This window comes from Balaenoptera ricei, chromosome 2 (assembly GCF_028023285.1).
Source record: "Balaenoptera ricei isolate mBalRic1 chromosome 2, mBalRic1.hap2, whole genome shotgun sequence".
Classification (NCBI taxonomy): Eukaryota; Metazoa; Chordata; class Mammalia; order Artiodactyla; family Balaenopteridae; genus Balaenoptera; species Balaenoptera ricei.
In genome coordinates, this window is record NC_082640.1 from 5277807 (window position 1) to 5295734 (window position 17928).

The 17928-nt window shown below is 44.5% G+C and overlaps 1 protein-coding gene across 1 annotated transcript in view; it reads left to right on the top strand.

Moving 5' to 3' along the window:
• ST8SIA6 (ST8 alpha-N-acetyl-neuraminide alpha-2,8-sialyltransferase 6) overlaps positions 1–17928 on the top strand; it is a 131222-nt gene that overhangs the window by 67113 nt on the left and 46181 nt on the right. The window contains exon 3 of the mRNA XM_059915269.1: positions 13169–13258. Coding sequence (XP_059771252.1) covers positions 13169–13258 — 90 coding nt within the window. The remainder of the gene's footprint in view (positions 1–13168; positions 13259–17928) is intronic.

Consider the following 17928-nt stretch of genomic DNA (forward strand, 5'->3'; position numbering starts at 1 on the left):
GAGAACAAAGGGAGCTTTAGAAGATCAAATAAAAAGTATAAATAGTGAGTCAGACAGCACATGAAGTGGAGATTCCAACATTCTTTTTTTTTGCTTATGTTGCTTTTAATGGCATTTGAGATTAAAGGTCAAATTGAATTCAACACAGTAACCCTTGTAAGGCTTGATAATCTATATTTGAAGATTCTAACTATTCATCTCTTCACCCAGAACTTCACTTCTCAACAAGATGTCTGTCTTTATTGCACTTTTCATGTGTTTTTACCTCAAATCCTAACCAGCAAAATGGGTACTTTAATTTTTTTATTTTTTAATTAATTTTTATTGGAGTATTGTTGCTTTACAGTGTTGTGTTAGTTTCTGCTGTACAGCAAAGTGAATCAGCTAAATGTATACATATATCCCATCTTTTTTGGATTTCCTTCCCATTTAGGTCACAGAGCATTGAGTAGAGTTCCCTGTGCTATACAGTAGGTTCTCATTAGTTACCTATTTTATACATAGTAGTGTATATATGTCAATCCCAGTCTCCCAATTCATCCCACCCCCTCCTTCCCCCCTTGGTATCCATAAGTTTGTTCTCTACATCTGTGTCTCTATTTCTGCTTTGCAAATAAGTTCATCTGTACTATGTTTCTGTATTCCACATATAAGCATTAATGTACAATATTTTTCTCTTTCTGACTTACTTCACTCTGTATGACAGTCTCTAGGTCTATCCACATCTCTGCAAATGGAACTATTTTGTTCCTTTTTATGGCTAAATAATATTCCATTGTATCTATGTACTACATCTTCTTTATCCATTCGTCTGTTGATGGACACTTAGGTTGCTTCCATGTCCTGGCTATTATAAATAGTGCTGCAGTGAACATTGGGGTGCATGACTCTTTTTGAATTATGGTTTTCTCTGGGTGTTTGCCCAGGAGTGGGATTGCTGGGTCATATGGTAGTTCTATTTGTAGTTTTTTAAGGAACCTCCATACTGTTCTCCATAGTGGCTGCACCAATTTACCTTCCCACCAGCAGTCCAGGAGGCTCCCTTAGTTTATAGTTTTTTCATCATTGCCTTACACAACATGGGTCACAGAAAAAAATCTTTATTGACAGCAAGATTCCGGTGAGCTTTCTGTTGACTGAATGAAGTAGTTCCCCTCTTTACATTTCAGAATTTCAAAAATCATCATTATTCTGTGATAGGGCCTTCTGCCTCGTTTCACATTTATAAAATTGCCGCAGTGAGATGACATTCCACTTGCTATTTTTATTTTATTATGACATACTCTTCTCATAATTTTATTTCATATCTCAGGTGCCCCCAAATGTTTGGACATGATTTCTGAAAGACTTTTTGCAGTGATTTTCATTCTGATGACACTAACCTGAATTCCACAAGTAAGCCCAAACAGCCTTTGTAAGATCCACCAGTCTTGATTAGATCAGTAAATTAAGATTTTGCTCGCCGATCAGATGTGTTCAGCAACTAGCCTTTGGAGTATTTCTGTTTTGATAGCATATATTTCCCTGGAGTCTCCACACTTACTGGGGAGCTTCTCCGTACTGGAGTCCAGTCTTGGCATCAGTTTTCATTGCTTCAAAGTTTCCTTGCTCTGCTCATCAGAAGCCATTGTACCACCCTATTAAACTTTGTTCATTTTGTTATTCTTTTTTTTTTTTACATTTATTGTGCACTTTATTTCTATTATTATTACATTGTAATATATAATGAAATAATTATACAACTCACCATAATGCAGAATCAGTGGGAACCCTGAGCTTGTTTTCACTTGCCACTCACTGATAGGGTTTTGTTTTTTGTTTTTTGTTTTCACACACACACACACTGTATTTTATTTTTTACAAGAGATAAATAGACTGACACCAAGCATTGTACATGGATGACCACAACAAAAGCAACAATGATTGCAATTACCAAACACGAAACACACTCATACTGTGTCATAATATTGACATTCAGTCCAGTAATCCTCCACTGTAACAGCTCCTTTACTTTGCAGTGAAAATTGATTTGTATATTCTCATTTTGTTATTTTAAAGATGATTCCATTCAGTTTTCTACATGAGGTCCCCAGCGTTTGACCCTAATGTTACCAAACCAAACTTGGGTCTCCTCGCCCACCACGCAGCAAAGCCAATCCACTGAGACCAGGTTGTGGTGAAGGAAAATACAGCGTTTATTGCAGGGCCCAGCAAGGAGAACGGGCAGGTAATGCTCGAAAGACCTGAACTCCCTGATGGCTTTCAGGGAATAGTTTTTAAAGGCAACGTTTGGGGGAGGGCTGCAGGGTGCATGACTGTCTTCTGATTGGTTGGTGGTGAGGTAACAGGGTGATGTTTCCAAAATCTCAGTCATCGACCTTCTGGCTCTAGCCAGTCTGGGGTCTCGTGCTGTGGTCAGCATGTAGTCACCATCTTCCACCTGGGTGAGGGAGAGGTTCCTGAAGAAGTCCACAAAGATATGCATCAGATTATTATGCATATCCCTTGAGGAGGAATTAGGACTCTGTTTTATCACTGAACTCTTGTCATGACTTTTCTTGTTAAACTGCTCTTCCTTTGTTTCTGCATTCGCTCACTTTCCTAATTAGTAACTGCTTGTGCCTGCTCTTTGGAACTCAGGGAAGACCTAGGAGACTAAAGCCTTTTTCTACAAACTAGTAATGGGGAGGAGGGGCAAGGAAGGGCTTTTGTACCCAGGAGGACCCTGCAGGGTCCTGCTCGGTTTCACTAATGCTTTCCTGAAAATGAGTATGAAATATGAATATATTAAAATGAGCTATGAACTTACAGGTTATAAGAGGGTTTTTGCTCTTTGATGACTAAACTTATAACAGTGGTTATGGTTCTAATATTTAAGTATTTTTAAATTATCAAGTGCTATCTTACACAGCACCAGAGAGTCAGTACGGAACGTAAATAAGAGTTATTTTCTCATTAAAGGGCTTATCTCAGAATTCACTTCTCCAAGTTTTATTGAAGAGATATTTAGTTGCCAGAGGAATTTCCTCATTTGTTTTTTGGTTGGGACAAAGAACTTCTCGACTGGGGTTGCATAGCTGATATGGACACTTAAATGTGGATTTTACGGACATTTTAGAGATGTTTCCCACACAAGCCCATTGGCCTTTTTTCAGAAGACATTGCATCCTCCAACTACATCCAGTTTGCTTGAATAACGCCTGTTGGAGCGGTGTGTTTGATGGGCTGGTTAAGCCTGAGTGAAGGTGTTAGGGATGGTGGGTGTGTGTTCTCTGTAGCAGAGCTCCTGGGAAGATGAACCCTGGGTCTGACTCAGGAAAGCAATTATGTTAAATATTGTCAGTACCATACATCTCCTCTTACAATATTTCCTTGGTTGAGCTCTTCATCTGAAAAAGAAAAAAGAACCTCTTCTTTAGTGATGTGGTAACTTAGCTCATTTTACTCTTGTAGTTCTGTCAAGTGTTTCATTGTTTCTCCCTGCTCATGCTTCTGGCCATAGGACAGGCCCACATTTCTTGCAAGTCTTACTCTAGACTATTATGAAAAATCTATCAGAGCAGATGAACTTGATCCAGGAGGCTTATCATGCTTTGTCAACGTGTGATCCTCAGTCCGGCGGGATTGGCATCACCTGGGAGCTGGTTAGAAATGCAGGCTAGCAGGCCCCATCCCAGAGCTGCGTTTTAGTAAATTTCCCAGGTGATTCATGGGCACGTTGCAGTTTGAGAAGCACTGCTTCAAGAGGCATTCCGTGATCCTGATGGCCGCCTTGAGGACTCCGGCTGAGCACTGCCTGAGTGGGCTCTCTGCTCCAGTCATCGTGCTGAGCGTTTTTTATGCATTATCAGTTACAAACTTTGCATCAGATCTATCAGAGAGATAGTAATCACCCTCATTCTGCACACGAAGCTGAAAGCATAGAGGGGCTAAATTATTTTTACGGGGCTAAGCATCGAGTGTGTAGCAGAGTAGGCATCTGAGCTGTGATGTGTGCCACCAAAGTTTGTCCTCTTTATCAGGTCGTGTTTATTCAATTTGCAGATGCTTCCAGCACGCTCATTCAGAGTGTTAAAAGATAATTTTAATAAAAAGGTAAAATCGTGGCTCTCATACAGATAGGAAAATGAACACTTTTAAAAATTTTATTTAACTCATCAGTGAGGAGGCTGGTAAGGGGTGACAGCCAGTTCAAAGGAACAGACGCATTTATAGGTCAGGAATATTGAGATGAACATGGCAAGGGAGACAAACAGATTTTCCCACTGTGGGGAAGGGTTGTCCCTCCACTGGACATAACCCATTTGCATGCCCGTAGATAAGAACTGTTTTATGTTGCTATCACTTAACTTCAATACATAGAATTGCAAAATAGCTCTGTTAAAGGACAGGCCGGCAAGGCAGATTTTATTCAGTACTACTGCAATGGGTGTAGGGGCTCCTGCAGTGGAGTTTTGCTGTAGGGGAGAGAGATTGGACTCTACTCTGAATCCAACAAGGAAATGTGGGAATTTATAGCCAAGGAGCAGGTGGGGGTCAGTGGAGGGAACGTCAAGGGGTAAGGGATGATTCTCGCCAAACCAGCCTGCTAGAAATCTTGCCAAAGGCAGACCAGGGTGATTGGATATCGCCTGGGGAATGGTGGAGGATGAGGAATTTGGTCAGGTAGCAAGGGGGATCACACCTGGAGGATGGGGGATTCTGGATAAGCTGACTTAGCAGGGTTCTTGTTAAAACTGGTCTCTTAAGGACATACCCACAAATGGGTCCTAGTTGAAAAAGACCTCAGAGGAGCTTGACTAGAGTTTGGTCAAGGAGAGACCATTTGTCAGTTCCTGTAGACTCAGAATCAGGTAACCTGGAGTGGCGAGTGCTGTAGACAATGAATAGCTCTCCACTGAAGAACAAATTTTTCCCTATAAGGGGAGGTAGAATAGCACAGTGCCTAAGAACACAGACAGGTAGTGTCTGGGTTCAAAACTCTACTCCAGTTCTAACAGAGTGACTTTACATATGTTCTTTAATCTTCCAGTGTCTTATTTCTCTCATCTATAAAATGGGCACAGTCCCTACCTTGTATATTCATTGTGAGGAGTATATGACACATGAATAAAGTTTACAACAATACATAGCACCTGATGACCGTCCAATGGATGTTGCTGTTATCATCTTCATGCTTAACCAGGAAAGCATATCAGAATTTTTGCATCAAGGAATCTGGATATTAGTATCAAAAATATACTCAGTTTATCCAAGGTTTGCAAATTCAAAGCACATTAAAGAAAGGTCAGAATAATCTTGGCTGTATCAAGTAAGAAAATATTTTTGGAGGTGGGTTTTACAAGACTTGGAAACACTGTACTGAGAGCAATTCCATCCTGTCTACACTTTTGAGTTGATCTCAAGGCCCCAAGGATCTCACACTCAAGGACCAGTGAAAAGAGGCACGAATGGTCCGGTGCTAGTCACTTGTTTTCTTCCATTTGTTCTCAATCTGCTCCTATTTTATTTTACCTCTACTTTGACCCTCCTCTTGCCCATCTGGACTTGAAGTTTAAATCAATCTCCATATCAGACTTGTCCTTCTGGTAACCCTCACTTCAACCTGCTTAGGTGAGGCGGTGCCCCCTGTGTGCCTCGGAGGACTTATACCTAAACCAGCTCCACCTGTTCCCCTTGGGCAAGCTGTGGAGTGGAGGAGACCGCGAGTGAGATGGAGTGAAAGTCTTTTAGGTTCATTACTCTCGATCCTTCCTTTAACTTTATAGTGGCAGGCAGTGATACTGTTAATGGTTTAGGGGAAGTTGTGCGCTTCGGTGGGTACATTGGCATTGTTCAGATCACACACCTCTGAGTTAGCTGGTGTTGATCCTCCTGGGAACAATTTTACAGCTCTGCAAGATGTAGTTAACTCAGAGCAACACGAAATAATTATCTCTAAGTATGCAAATTACATCCTATCTGGTAGCGGTCCAGTGGACTTCCTTCTCTTTGCACATTCATTTCAGTACTTCTGATCTATAAGTCTGTGTGTTCTGTGGCTTCTGCTTTGAACTGGTTCCCCCATGGGGAATAAAAGGAAATCTTTAATGCATGTTCATTTCATATCTGTATGATATTTATGATTGTCCATTTTTGAAAACTATCTTTCAACAGTGGTGGAGGGACCAGAATACCTTAGGGTAACTGATTTAGTAAGAGAGTTAGTTAATTAATCTTTGTCAAGGGTAACCAAAGACAGGTAAAAGTCAAGGTGAAAAACCAAGTTAGCAGAGATTATTTGTAGAAATTTCTGCAAGTTAAGGTGGCTGCAGTGTTCAGGTATACGGAAGTGAAATGCTAATGTAGCCATTTTCAAAGCAGTTCTTAATATTTTGAATTAAATGATACCCACCGAAACACAGATTCATGGTTTCTTGAAAGTAACGTGATGGTGGGAAATAGCCAGCATCCATTCTGCAGACTCAGCATGGTAAGCGTGCGCTTACTTGTCTGTCCTCTGCACCAGACTCTTTGCTCCAAGGCGACAGGGACACGGTCTTGTCCCCGTCCTTTCTCCCGTAGCCATAGTTCTCTGTGGCACAGATGCCTGGTGAGTGACTAAACAAAGAGGTTGGCCGGGGTCTTCCCCTCATCTCTGTAGACACCAAGACTTGATTTCGTCAGTTCTTGGGTCTGATTTCAAAGGCAGACTTGTGTTCACCACACTCATAAGCCAGAATATCAATTTGTCAATTAAAGAGAGTAATCAAACTCTCCCGGTAGGCTGGGATGCTTGCCTTTCTCCCTCGGGGAACTTGCATGGCACGGGGTGCACATGATAATTAGGTGTTTGCTTGATGAGCTTGAAGTGAGCACAGTTGGCCCCTGTCCCCTCTGTCCTAGAGCTGGCAGGCCACTTGTCACACCAGTGGACGGGGGTTTCTGCTGATGGTCAGGACGCACTCCTTGCTCATCAGCATCTCTTCCCAGGAACGGGGAAGGAGTGTGCAAGGTACGTAGGTAGAACAATTCCTATTCTTTGGATTTTCCATTTTTAGGCTGTGTTCCCCATCTGTTAAGAAATTCTTTCTTCAGAGAGAATAAAGTTGATTCGGTTTTAAGCTTTTCATTTAGATTCACAACTCAGCTTTTGCCCCCTTTCTGGTCACTGTAAATAGAATTTGGATGTCCCAAGAACTTGGGACTTCCCTGGTGGTCCAGTGGTTAAGGATCTGCCTTCCAATGCAGCAGACATGGGTTCAATCCCTGGTTGGGGAACTGAGATCCCACATGTCACAGGGCTACTGAGCCCGTGCGCCACAACTAGAGAGAAACCCATGGGCCGCAACAAAGAGCCCACGTGCCTCAACTAAGACCCAACACAGCCAAAAATAAATAAATTAATTAAAAAAAAAAAGAATTTGGATGTTCTTGAAACTCCTTAGTCACTTAAAAGCAAATGATTCTTTGGGATGTTTTATTTGTCCAGGGACTGAATGCATATTGCATTAATTAAAAGTCATTAACTCTGTGTTTTAGTGGTCCTTGTGGATACCAACTAAATAATGATGACATTACTTTGTAGGGGCTGAAGCACTTGTTCTGGTTAAGAGATATTCTTTGCATTTTCAGAGCCTTAATTATTATTAGTTTTCAGTACCCATTGTAGTCTCTAAGCTTCTTGCTATATTGTGAAATCTTGCCAGTTGGTTTTCAACTCAAGTCTGACTTATGAAGATAGAATTTCAGATCAGCCACATAGATAACAGTGATAGCAGAAATGCTTGTTTTTGTGTATCTTTCTCCTAATCTTATTAAAGATTTTTTTCCCCCCGTGACATACTGCAGTGATGAAAACGTGCCTGAAGGCTTGGTTGCCGGTACCAAAAAAATAAATCCTATAATTAAATAATAAAAGCAATCAAAATCCATAATCTAAGACTCGCAAGGAATGGAAAAAGAGGAATTTGTACCATTTAATGGTTAGCAAACTGTCAGTAAAAGATGAGACTGGAATTACGGTCAAGGGCCAGGTCCTCGATGGCTCTGTGTGTCCCTCTGAGGCTGAGGGGGGACACGGAATGGAAATGACACGATCAAATGTGTATGCAGGACCACCCACCTCGGGGACCGTGAGGATGGAGCAGAAGGGAAAGGGCCTAGCGTACTGGACACCATGAACTTATCAAGGCACCAACCCACCTACCTGGGTGATTTTGTTCCCAGCAGTCCTCAGGGGGCAGGTATAGGAATGCATTAGGCCAGAGGCTGTATTGCTCCATTATGGCAGATTTGCAAGGTGGATGTGACAGAATGTTGAAGGAGCAGGAACTTGGGCATCTGGTGAGATGCTACCCATGCTACAAATGAGCAGACAAGCAAGCTTGTCTAGTGACGTGCAAGCAGAGATTGTGATCTTGTAATGGAGCAATTAAAGAGACATTGGCAGGGCAATTAGAGCCATCTCAGCTCTCTGGTCTGGGACGCCTCAAGCACTAACTTGGTTCATCAGGTTCTAGCAGATCTCCAGGAGGATGGCCACCGTCCCTCCATGACTTGTCCTGGGAGGCACTCTCCACTGTATATTTGACAGATTGTATGTAGGCTGATTCTTTTCTCTTCTTTGGCTAATTCTGGTAAGAAGTTCTTTAAAAGGGCTTTCACCAGCAAATTGAAATTAAAAAAAAAAAAAGCTATCAGAGTTGATGGAAAGATAATTATTATCTTTATAATAGATAATTATCTATTATCTCATTTTGAACCCATGAGAGTCTGGCCCCAGAGATTTTGGTTCTTAGAGTTTATTTTTGTCTCCCAGACCCAACTGCTCAGACCGCCAACTTGAGTTAGTTTGTGGGGGGCAGGGGTCCCTCTCCGTTCATATCCTAGACTTCTACCTAAATGTGAGGTCCCCGGCAGCAGCAGGCTCTGATGTGCTTTCTCTGCTGCTTCCTTTACCATTTCAAGTTCTCCCTGAACATCCAGTCCTTTTGGATGGGCCATTCCAACCTGATCCCCAGTCATCCTTCCTCGGGTTATAAATCAGCCCACATGACTTGTAGCCATCTCATCTTCTGCCAGGTTACTTGTGACCCCAGGTCTTTGGATTTCCTACTTTCAGCTCGTTGTATTTCTCTCTGTCCCCTTTGCCTTGTCTGAGAGATGTCTGCAAATCAGAAGTTGAGGAGGATTTATTCTAATGTCTTCATCTGTGGTGGATGCCATCTTCTCAAATAGGACCATGACCTCTCTCAACTCAGACCTGGGAAGGTTTCTTCTTTTCCTCTCTCAAGAGCAAGTAACTCTCCTCATGAGCTCAGATCTAAGGAACATCTAATTCTCATTTATTTCCACAACGGAGAGGACTGATGGTCTAGCCCTCTCCCTGGAAGGTCTAATGCCTTCCACTTCTCCACGGGTCCTGGCATCTCTTACGGTGTCAGGTCTTCAAGCATCTTAAAACATGGCGGTTATATTGTTAATTTGTATTTCTGTCACTTTGAGTAACAAACATTGTTGAAAACAGCATGAGCTAGGAGTCTTGTCTAAGAGGCAGTGAAAGGGGCTATATTGGCCAGATGCCTAATGTAGACAAACATTTGAAGTTTATGGGTTCCACAGGTCAGTATTTTAGCATTTTCCTAGGAAGATTTTAATGATATTAGATGAAAAGGAAGAAAACTAGGAAGATCCTTTGAATCAAAAGAGGGTAGGAGAGAGGGAACTCAAGGGGCTCCTCTTTCTGTTCCTTTCACTGTGAAATGACTTCTGTGGGTGGGAGAAGTATTACCATACCGTCCCCTATGGTAATAACAACAACTGAGGAAACAACACAGAATGCATTTAGGAGAACAAGAACACAACATTTATTTAGTAACTTCCGTGTATCAGCTGTTTTTATACCCATCCCATGTAATCCCTTGTCTTGGTCCATTCAGGCTGCTAGACCTGGACCGAGTGGCTTATAAATACCAGGAATTTATTTCTCACAGTTCTGGAGGCTAGAGGTCCAAGATCATAGCATGTACAGGTCTGGTGTCTGGAGAGCCCGCTTTCCCATAGACAGCCATCCTCTCATTGTAACCTCACAAGGCGGAAGGGGACTGGGAAGCCCTCTTGGGCCGATTTTATAAGGGCACTAATCCCATTCATGATCGCCCACTCCTCATGACTTCATCACCTCCTAAAGCCCCACCTCCTAATACCATCACCTTGGGGGCTAGGGTTTCAACCTATGAATTTTGGGGGGACACATTCAATCTGTAGCATCCCTATAAACTACCTTATTGAGTAAAGATTTAAAAAAGGAAACTCTTGGGTTTAAAGACCAAGGTCAGAGAGTGGAGCCCAGATTCAAGGCTGGCCCTGCTGGCTGACACCTAAGGCCCCTTTTGTCCCTCTGGCTTCATTCTCTCACCTCCACTTCCCCGCCGGTACCCTCATGTGCTTTCCATGGGCCTTCTGTGATTTCAGTTGGGCAAAGCTGTTTGGAATTTTTATTAACAAGGATACTCTCTGATTTAAGGAAAGTGCTCTGACACCGAACCCTGGGTGCCTGTTTGTCACAGTTTCACAATTCAGTCTTGCGAAGCCATCAAAATTCAAAGCACTGCTGGCTCGGTAATTCACTTCATTAACGGTGCTGCCTGAATAAAATACACAGCAAATTAGAAATAAACAAATCCTTGGAAAGTACGGTAATACATTCAGAAAGCACAGAAGGTGAGGCACGTAGACAGAAGGAGGAAGGAAGTGGGGAGGGGGAGAATATCGTATCAAGATAAAGAGGGAGGGACTTCCCTGGTGGCGCAGAGGTTAAGAATCCACCTGACAATGCAGGGGACACGGGTTCGAGCCCTGGTCCGGGAAGATCCCACATGCCGCGGAGCAACTAAGCCCGTTTGCCACAACTACTGAGCCTGCGCTCTAGAGCCTGCGAGCCACAACTACTGAGCCTACATGCCACAGCTACTGAAGCCTGCGTGCCTAGAGCCCGTGCTTCGCAACAAGAGAAGCCACGGCAGTGAGAAGCCCGCGTACCGCAATGAAGAGTAGCTCCCGCTCGCCGCAACTAGAGAAAACCCATGCGCAGCAACGAAGACCCAGTGCAGCCAAAAAAAAAAAGAAAAATGATAAAGAGGGATTTTGTGAGCCCATATGTATTTTGTGCACTGTCTTTTTAGACAGCACTTCTGGAGGATTAATTATGAATCTCTCTTGTTTATATCTTTACCTTGATACCTCCTGCTACCTCACCTCCCATATCCAACTTATTATGAAGTCCTGTCAGTTTTACCTCCAGAATAGATCTCAAATCTGTCAGCCTCTCTTCCTGCCAGTGGGCAAGTGGATGTGGGCTTCTGGTCCACTCTTGGATCCCGATCGCCTCTTTCTCTGGGCACAGAGGATGATTGCCCTTTTCCGACAACCACTGTGCAGTCAGGTCTGGCATGCAGCTAGTTCTGGCCAGGCTGAAGCATCCGGATACAGAGTAAGACCTTCCAGCACTTTCTTCTCCTGCCACAGCAATTATGGAAATGGGTTGTTGAAAGGAAGGTGCCCCAAGAGTGCAGTACGCAGTATTCCTAGATTGCAGGGAGCACGGCCGCCCTAGAGAGCTACCCAGTGTCTAGTGGGCATTTCATGAGTAAGAAACAGACCTTTGTGATGCAAAGCCACTGCCATTGGGTGATGTCTGTGAGCACGTCATAGTCTGTTCCATCCTGGCTGTCAAAGCAAGTTGCCGTCCTCTCTCTCCTGGAGCCCTGCAGAAGCCTTCTAACTTTCCCACCTTCTCTGTAGTCCTGCTTCCTCTCGTTTCATTTCTCAGTCAACTACTTAAAACACACATGAGGCCAGGCCCATCCATCACTCCCCGCCCCTAACCTCCTATTGCTCCCCGTGTTCTTAGGGTCCATTCTAAACCTGGTTCACCAGGCCTGTGTGCTGTGGCCCCGACTTACTGCTCCAGACACCCTTTAGCCTTTCAGCCTTGAGCCCCACCGGCCTCCTTTCAGCTCCTCAAACATTCTGGGGCCTTTGCACATGCTTTCCCCTCTATCTGGAATGTTCCCCCCTCTTCCCAAAGTAACGCCCTTGGATTACCCTGGGGATCTCCACTCAAGTGACACTTTCTCAGAGGCCCCCCGCCCCCAGGATGCAGGCAGCTCCCCACTACACTCCTCCGTGGCACCCACTGCTGTCCTCAGGACCCTAACCACAGATCAGAATTCGGTATTCATTCCTGTGGCTGTTTGTTTGATATACATCGTTCTCTTTAACCAGGCTGCAAGCTCCACTAGGGAAAGGGACTATTTGCTGTGTTATCCAGCTCCGTATCCTAAGTCTCCTGTGCTTGGCTCCCAGCACGTATTAGGTCCTCAGCAAATACCTTCAGGATGATTAAATAGATGCACTACCAGGAAGCTGGAGTTGTGTGCATGTTTTTGAAGTGTAGGGAAAGTGGTGGTTGATATTTTTTTGGGCATTTACTGTGGTAGGCGTGGTACCAGGTGCTTTTCATTGTTTCCTCTATCGTGTATGTATCATGACAATAGCGCTGTGGGGTAAGGACTAGAGATGCAGAAACAGAGGCTTCAATCAGTTCAGTAGCACACGTGTGTCCGCAAGACTTGTTAGGCAGCCCGACTGCATGACCCATTTCCTTAACTCGCTTTGTGATTTGGTTTTGTTCCAACTCCAGTTTTTCCAAGTTCATAAAACAATAGCGACAGACCCTGGTATCACAGCTACTGTAATAATCAAAGGCCAGATTTATCTTGCCTTCTTTTGGGAGAGAATTACTGATCTCCTGTGTCTGCATGCTTCCTAGCCAGAGACATCTTTTAAAAATAAAGCCTGCTTACAAACACAATGATTAAAACTATTCAATAACTTGTTCATTGTACATACTAACCTCAAAATATGAGAACCTGAAAATACAGTCCCCCATGGAGTGTTCTGTTCTGTTTGACTTTATCATGTCAACTTTCTTTTTCTTTTTTAATTTAGACCCATTGTCCGAGGTGAAAATATCAATTTCCTTTTCCACAGAGAAATCCAATAAAGGGATGAAAATCAGACCTCAATTGGGCCCACTTTATCAATTAAATCTGCTTTTTGTTAACCGTATCTCATAAGCTCTCCTTTTAAATCAATCTATTTTTTAATCTCTTTCACAAAACAGCACATATCTGAACGAGAAGTTCCTCCCGCCGACAGAGAGATGCCAAAATCTGCAAGCCGGCTTGGAGACTTTATCTAACAAAACGAGAAAGTAAGTTCTACTCTTTGCATTTAATTTTTTTTTTTAATGGAACTTTATTTATTTATTTATGGCTGCACTGGGTCTTCCTTGCTGTGCGGGCTTTCTTTAGCTGTGGTGAGCTGGGGCTACTCTTCGTTTTGGTGCGTGGGCTTCTCATTGCGGTGGCTTCTCTTGTTGCGGAGCACGGGCTCTAGGCGTGCGGGCTTCAGTAGTTGTGGCTCGTGGGCTCTAGAGCGTAGGCTTAGTAGTTGTGGCGCATGGGCTTAGTTGCTCTGCGGCATGTGGGATCTTCCCGGACCAGGGCTCGAACCTGTGTTCCCTGCATTGGCAGGCAGATTCTTAACCACTGTGCCACCAGGGAAGCCCTCATTTAATTTTAAAATAGGTGTTTTGTAAGTGTCAAAAAATGTTTCACGGCATCTTTGAAATTATTTGGAAAATAAGACTGTTCACGAGAAAAGCAAATATCAGACAATAACGCATATATGTGGAATCTAGAAAAATGGTATAGATGATCTTATTTGCAAAGCAGAAATAGAGACACAGATGTAGAGAACAAATGTATGGATACCAAGGGGGAAAGGGGTGGGTGGGAGGAATTGGGAGACTGGGATTGACACATATACATTATTGATACTCTGTATAAAGTAGACAACTGATGGGAACATACTGTAGAGCACAGGGAACTCTACCTAATGCGCTGGGGTGACCTAAATGGGAGGGAAGTCCAAACGGGGGGGGGGATATCTGTATGTCTGGCTGATTCATTTTGTTGTGCAGTGGAGGCTGACACAACATTGTAAAGCAACCATACTCCAATAAAAATTTTAAAAAAAGACTTCACATGGAGGCATGACCTTGGGCTTGGAGAAGCTCCGTCGGGTGAGGGGCTGAACTGTGCAGACCAGGGTCCGACCCTGGCACTGGGGACTCTACGTATCTGTCCCTGAATCCACATTCACTAGACACTCTGTGTAGTTTTACCAGCTCAGCTTCTCTAGGCCCTCACTCTTTTTGAGAACCCCGTGGCATTCCGGACCCTAGTCTAGAACAACGCACACCTGTATCGAGCCGCTTACAGTCCCATGAAGGTTGACAGGTTGACCCCCACCCCAGTCCCAGCTGTGGTTCACTCCCAGCTTCCCACACCTGCTGACAGTCCTGTATTTCAGAGAGTCTCCAGCACCATCTTCTCCGAACTGGGGAAAAGGAGTTCGAAAAGCTCCGAGCTGCATGCCTGAGAGTCCGATGGTAGAGGCGCTGCCTGGGCCGTCCCGGGAAGGGGCAGAGTCTGGCGGCGCGGGGCGGGGTGGACGCGCCTTCGGGCGGGGCCTGGGCCGGCACCTGTGAATCTCCCTGGGAGGGACTTATCAGAGTTGCATGTCGCTGTGTGCTTGCCTGACCAAGTTGGAAAGTTGTTCAGGGTGAGAGGGAGAGTGGGTTCCTCATGACAGTCTTGCGCAAGGGAGACCCAGCGGCCTTTCCTTCTCTTTTTCTTCCTAATAATCAGTCTGGCCATCAGTCTTTCTCTCTCCTCTGTCTTCCTCTCCTCCTTCTCCTCCACATCTCTCTCTCTCTCTCTCTCTCTCTCTCTCTCTCTCTCTCTCACACACACACACACGCACACATCTCTTCCTCCTTTAATGTACTTCCATCCCTGGAGGGTGACACGGGGGGGAAAGGAAACTGAGGTAGGCAGCCTGGTCTAATCTCCTTTCAGCTAGACCTTGGGTTATAGACTAGTGATACTCGCTGGGAGGAAGGGACCGTATCCACTGAATGTCCTAGCAGTCTGCCCCCTGCCTGAGGAATTACTTACCTTAAATGGAACCCAGGATCCGTGAGGCAGGTCTCCCTGGAGAGCGGCACGTGGGCCGTCCAGCTCTCTAGGTGTACGGGGAAATGTTTCCTAGTTTAAACGTCCCTGCTGTGTAAGGAACCCAGGGACCTCACTTAGAGGCCTCACCTACCCTTCTGGGCCAGAGGCGCACATCCAGTGCAGGAAGCCAGGACCGGGGAGGCCCCCTGTGACGTCCCAGGTGCCTCTGCTTTGTCTGAGCCTCCCGACAGCCTGGATCCTTGAAGTTAGTGGGAAAGCCTGCTACCCAGTAAGATTTCTGATTTGAGTGAATCTGGTTTGACAATCCAACCCTGTATGTTCCTGTATGTTAGCTCAGTTTATTACAATGGATAGTCCTCTGGAAATGTTTGTTTTCTTTTCCTTAAATTCCAGCTGAGGGGCCTAAGCGTCCTAGAGAAATCCACTGTGCTGCGTACTTGCATTTGCTGCACGGGACCCGCTTCTCTCCCTTCGCCACAGTTTGGTCTGTGTCCCTCTGCCCTGGGAGGCCGACCTACAGGGACTTCATCCACAGGCTCCTGGCTCCTTTGTCAGCTGGTTTTCTTTGGATTTGACTCAGAGGAGAGCCTAGAAATGGATCAGGAAGAGGGAGGAATGAAAAGAAGCTTTTCTCTTGTGATGTTGCTGCAGGCGAATTACATCCTTGACCGAAGGAAGGTGCTCCATCCTTAATGAAGGTCATGACTTTTGTTAAGTGTCTCTCTCTCTCCTTTTTCACTTCATTCCCTCCACTGGACTCTTCAGCCTAGGGGTGAGCTCTTAATGATCCCCTGATAACTGTATTTGGATTTTCCTACATCCAGCCCAGGACTTTGGGAAAAGTGCCTCCTTTAAGCTTTTCTTAAATGACTCAGTTTGAGCAGGCCACTGGTTTTGCCAGGACCCTTGCTTATGGTAGCTGGGCCAGAACTAACAGTTGCACACGCTTCTTTTCTTGCACAATAAATACATTGAACTTTGAGGTGAATGTAAAGCAGCTCACGCATTATAGACGCCACTGCACGTCTGTTCTGATCACATTGGAGCCATTGTTTTGCTTGTTGTTTGCTGGGCTCTTTCTGCAACTTTTCCTGAGGGACTCAAATTCCAAGTGTCTTGCGGCACCATGCCTCATGAGAGTAGAACTTGGAAAAATTGGTCCTTGCTCCCCACTCCCTGCGACAAGCCTGTTGTTTTCCTTGCCTGACACGTGAGTCAGTGTGTGAAAGTTTCAACTGACTCTCTTCACCTCTCTCTCTCTGATACGAACTGTCTTCGTTCCGCAAAGTGACAAAAGTGCTTAACGTAACCATGACCCATAGCTGTACTTTGGAGCAAAGCACTTGAGATAACGTGGCGGAAAGTTCTTTAATCATAGAAGGTGATGTTGTTTTTCAAGGCAGAGAATTTTACAACTCTTTCATGGGTGTCCACAAACATGGTTAACTGCAGCATGCTAATGAGATTGCCTGGGCATATGTTCTCATGTTTGCTCTCTCACATTTTTCCTGTTGTTTTGGATTTGGCGCTAAGACCTTTTCTCGGCTGTTCTTTAGAGGGATGCCTTTTCATGACCTGCACATGAGCCAGCTCGTGTAATTAGCCTGCACTGTTATTCTGTTCGGCAAAGGTCTAGAGAAAGTAGGCATGAATTACCCATTGTTATGAAAGTGTTATTTTGCACTCAGGAGACTAATTTGTTCAGTTGTATTGTCTATTGTCTGGAACCGTGCGTTCTGTGACCACTGCTGTTACAGACGTACAGGGGACAATCAGGAAAGCTATTTGGTGTGGTGATAAAAGGCAATTTCATTTTCTTAGAAATAGTGATTTAGCTCTGTTTTTGTCATGGTCTGTTAAAGAGTTAGAATTTTCTCTTTCTTCAGCCAATTTGTCCATTTCAGATGCTAAAATAGAATTTAGGAAGATGGCACTAGAGTGGGAGGGAAACAGTGCTCTGTCTCCCACTGGTCTTGACTACATTTTTCAATAAAAGGAAGTTAAACAGTTGTCATTGGGAAGACCATCGGGATGGGGTACCATGTATCACAATTCTTTATTTTCTGTTTAAGACTATGAGCTCCAAGACTATGAGTTTGTGGTTCTGTCCATGGTGCCTATCACAGGGCTCAGCACATAGTAGTTGCTCAGTAAGTATTTGTGGGATTAAACTAATGAATGAATAAATATACTTCTTAGATCCTCAAAGCATTTTCTCTACTATCTCTAATTTCTAACTCTTAAAAAATTATGCATAAACTTCAACTCCTTTTTGAAACCTATCTTTCACTTCTCTGGCTCTGTCTCTTACTTTGAATCTGAAGTTTTCTGTTTTTTCCTATCTCATCCTTTCTCCCTGAATGTTTCTCTGGGATTCTCCATCCCAAACCTTTTTCACCAGGTGTCTCCCAGATAAAATATTATCATGAACTAAAATGCTACCTAGCCGGGGCTTCCCTGGTAGCACAGTGGTTAAGAATCTGCCTGCTAATGCAGGGGACACGGATTCGAGCCCTGGTCCAGGAAGATCCCACATGCTGCAGAGCAGCTAAGCCCATGTGCCACAACTACTGAGCCTGTGCTCTAGAACCCGTGAGCCACAACTACTGAGCCCATGTGCCACAACTACTGAAGCCCACGAGCCACAACTACTGAGCCCACATGCCACAACTGCTGAAGCCTGCGCGCCTAGAGCCTGTGCTCCCCAACAAGAGAAGCCACCGCAATGAGAAGCCCGTGCACCGCAACTAGTGAAAGCCCATGCGCAGCAACGAAGAGTAGCTCACCGCAACTAGAGAAAGCCTGTGTGCAGTAGCGAAGACCCAATGCCAACAAAAAT